Here is a 3,823-nt window from a genome sequence, read left to right as displayed (position 1 = left end):
TTATAGCAGAACAGCCACACCTTTCTTCTTTTTCTTAGTGTTACACTCATCCCCAGCAGTATTAGTCAGGAAGGCAGCTCTTATATCAGCACCCTTGGCATAGCTTAAATTAGTACTAGTGCAGTTATACATTTCCCTTCCAAGCTCTATTCTCTCATTTGAGTAGTTCCACAATGTTTGGGTCCCAGCCATTTTAAGCCCCCAAGATACCACATAGACCTTCACTGGTGCCACTTTGCCGTGCATGTGATGTCCACACAGAGCCCCCTGGGCGCCATGGGCCTCTGGGGCGGCCCCAAGGCCAAGCTTAACTAAGCCTTTTCAAGGAGGCGCAAAGCGTCTCCAAAGGAGAGGCTTACCTCTAATTTCACATCATTGGCCCTACAGACACAAGTTTTTCTTGTAAAAACCAGTTTTTTTAAAAAAAAAATGATTTGAAAACTGTAGTTTGTGGTTTAAAAAAAACTGAGTAGACAGACTTGTAGCCTGCTATCCCAGATTTCAGTACTTGTTTTTTTAGTTTACTGCCCCTCATAATTAATAGCCCAATCCATCTACTGTGGAATGGTTTGGAAGGGGTCTTCCAGGCGTCTTTTATCTCAAAATTTGAAATTCCCTGAGCTTGTGCGGGGTGGATTGGGTACAATAATCCGCCATGTAACAGAATTTACAGGATGCTTGTTGCCAGGGGGGAGGGATAAAGAGGAGTTTGAAATGGTCAAAAATAAGCCAAGATCCTGGTGATTCTAATGGTACCAAAGGCCTGGTGAGAATAGGAAGTCTAGAGGGAGATATTGAGGAAAATGGGGGAGCGTGGCATCCTCCCGAGTCCCTGCCATTTGTCTCAATCCTGTAGGGCAAGACATGCCACTTTAGAGGCAAGTCCCTCCTTCGGAGGTTGCTTATATGCTCCCCCAAGGAGGAAACACTTGTGTCAAGTTTGCTTGTCACAGGCCTCTCTAGTCGAAGCCGTGGCCATGAGCAGGTCCAGGGTTCGACTCCCGTGCGGGAATTGTTTTTGCGCTGACGGTGGTACTCCCCGCTCTCCCAATCGACTGCCGCATGCACGCCCTGAGGGCCGCTGGCGCCCATGGGACGTCAGCCTGAGTCGCCACGTCGGCGTTCGTAGTACCAGGGGGGCCTGTGCGCAGTGTGGTGGAAGCGCGCCCCAGAGGCGGAATTTGCCGCGGTGTATTTCGCCGCAGGTTTGCTCGGGCCAAGGTAGGCCACGGTAGGCCCTGGTGACTGCAAGGAAGCGATAACATGCGTGAATTGTTACTTACTTCAATCATAAACATATAAAAGGAGGTACAAATCGTATCGTCTATTCCCATATCCCAACCAAGCTTTCAACACGTCAGTTTAGTCCTCGAAGCAGTATACAAAAGTCTTATTCAGCCGTAGATTACCAGCGTAAATATAGATATCGATAAACCCGCTGTTTATATTTTGCATTTTATCAACCGACCTATAAAGATGCAATTTTCAACCCGCTATATCTGCCTTATTGCGGCCATTATGAACACTCCACTTCTTCAAGTCCTAGCACACACTTCGCATGCTTCTGGCGCTGTCACCGGTGACGCATCGGATCCTATGTCTGAAGTTTGGGTAATTCATCTGATTCATTTTTGATATTTCAACTGCATCATTTTAATTAGGTACTTTTGTTACATGAGCTGATGAGACTATGACTTGATTTTTCAAAGGATTACGACGCGAGTAAATCTTACGCAAAGAGGCAAATCGGCTCGGCTCCTGGCGGCAAAGCACCGGATACATCTGGATTGCAATCAAACATCATTAATGCCATCAATGGCTTCCTTAATGAGCCTGTTCCGGAAAGTGCCACTGGAACCGTCTTTCAATTGGTCGTTCAGTATCTCGAGAAAGCTAGCCAAGGCGCCGGGGGTGGGACTGCTGGCACTGCTGCTAAAGGTAAAGTTGGTGGCAAGCCCGGGAAGCGTTCTCGTTAAAAATCGACTCCTTTTATTTCTTATATTGTATCTCCTTAGTGCCCAAATCGCATAAATAGTTGTAAATAATTGCGTGTAAATTAAACCCATTATTAGACTGGTTATCAATCAATTGAAAGAAAGATCAGTTTAACCTGAACGGACCCAGGCTCAGCTTTCAGGTACCAAGCTTACGCAGAAAAAAGAGCATCCGGGCTGAATATCATCGGTGGGCCGATACGAGGCCGATAGTGGGTCGATACAATTTCCCTATTGACACTGTCTTTTTTATTAATTTTTTGATACTTCTTGAGACTCGTCCTGAATGGTGGCTTCGGAAATTTTGCCTCCAGGAACGATAACCTAGGACAAATGTGGCGGTGCGGCCCTTCATGAACCCCCTGTTTGATTGCTGGGGGGCACTGTCCTGCAGGAATGCTCACCTCCCGCCGGTCGGCGCAACACTACAAGTGGTTTACCACTACCATGATTGCAATCAATTGACTGTCCTGCCTTGGCAAAAATCTTGAAAGATGAAGATTGTGTTGAGAGGTTTGTTGATCTGATGTTGAATTAGGGGGCTTCAAAACTGATCCAGGAAGCGTTCCAGGTCGGAGTTTCCAGGAAAAATGAGCAACCTGGAAGGCTTCCTGCGGACCTGTGCTCCTTCTCCCTATGCCCTTCCAGGACCTCCAGGACAACAGGAAATCAGGAAAGACATACGCCCACAAAAGAGATAAATCCGACTTTTTTCCCAAACATCGGCCGACCCCCCGCTTTGTTTTTCGGCAGCCATCAAACACCCGACTCACCCACACCACACCTTTGCCGCTAGATGACCCAGCGGCGCCCGAACACACACAAACCAGCACACCTGTACTGAAAGGCGGCTGGAAACATGTACACCTGCACTACCGGAATGACTGCTTAGACCGGCAGGTCTGACGAGTCCTTGGACTGGCCTGTCCGAGCAGTTCTCGCACATGGCCGTCCAAAAATCTGTTGAACAGGCTTCACCAGTCATCGAGGTCCAACCCTTAACACACCTTTGATGACCGGTGCAATACCAGTCATCACGGTGGGACCTCAATGACCGCTACAATCTCAGTCATTGAGGTGTTTACCTGTGTCTGGTGTCTTATGGACATCAATGGCTTGTACCTCGATGACTGGTATCATATGTACTGGTCATTGAAAAAATTAGATGAACGGTACCATCCAGTCATCAAGGTGTGTAAATACATATGTACCTTGATTATTGGTTTTGTCTGTATAGGCCGGGCACCGCATTGGATGGTCTGGAGCAGAGGGGGTCTATTTCCGAGGTTTGCACCATACTGTGAGGACTCGGCTATTACCCAGTTTGCTATATGAGGCTATGAAACTATCCAAGAGGATATTTCGCCAATGCTTGAGTAATAACTAAGAATATAGTTCTATGTGATTGCAATAGAAGATTGATTCACAATGATAATGATGATTTTACCGAGTTATTTGAGATTTCTTGTGTACACAATAATGATAGTAATGGATGAGATGAAAAAGAATATATCAATGGGGAAAAGAAAGAAAAGGAAAAGATGAAAACACAAAATCAACGGAAAGACAACAACGCAAATCCAAATGGGGCCAACAAAGATTTTGAAAAGCGAAACATCATAATGACTTGGATATTCTCAATTAATCCACCGCTGGGATTAGTAATCCAAAAGCGCATGACAGAAAGATTGCCAACCGACAATAAGCCAGATGAATAAGCTTCCGCTTCCCAGTAACAAAGAACAGGTTGTTACACATACAACACTTGTGGTTCTGGGCGGGGGGGGAAGGTGTGAAAGAGGGCTTTCCCTGTGGGACCCCAAAGGCAT

The 3,823-nt window shown here is 46.4% G+C and overlaps 1 protein-coding gene across 1 annotated transcript; it reads left to right on the top strand.

Annotated features, from left to right (window-relative positions):
* Positions 1 to 1,476: 1,476 nt before the first annotated feature.
* Positions 1,477 to 1,976, top strand: PtA15_2A317 (uncharacterized protein; the record flags this gene model as incomplete). The annotated part of the gene is made up of 2 exons (XM_053166326.1): positions 1,477 to 1,611; positions 1,710 to 1,976. 2 exons carry the CDS (start codon positions 1,477 to 1,479, stop codon positions 1,974 to 1,976), a joined length of 402 nt encoding a protein of 133 aa, XP_053017559.1.
* Between the last annotated feature and the right edge of the window lie 1,847 nt (positions 1,977 to 3,823).

This window comes from Puccinia triticina, chromosome 2A (assembly GCF_026914185.1).
Source record: "Puccinia triticina chromosome 2A, complete sequence".
Classification (NCBI taxonomy): Eukaryota; Fungi; Basidiomycota; class Pucciniomycetes; order Pucciniales; family Pucciniaceae; genus Puccinia; species Puccinia triticina.
This window is presented reverse-complemented; position numbering and strand designations above follow the sequence as displayed.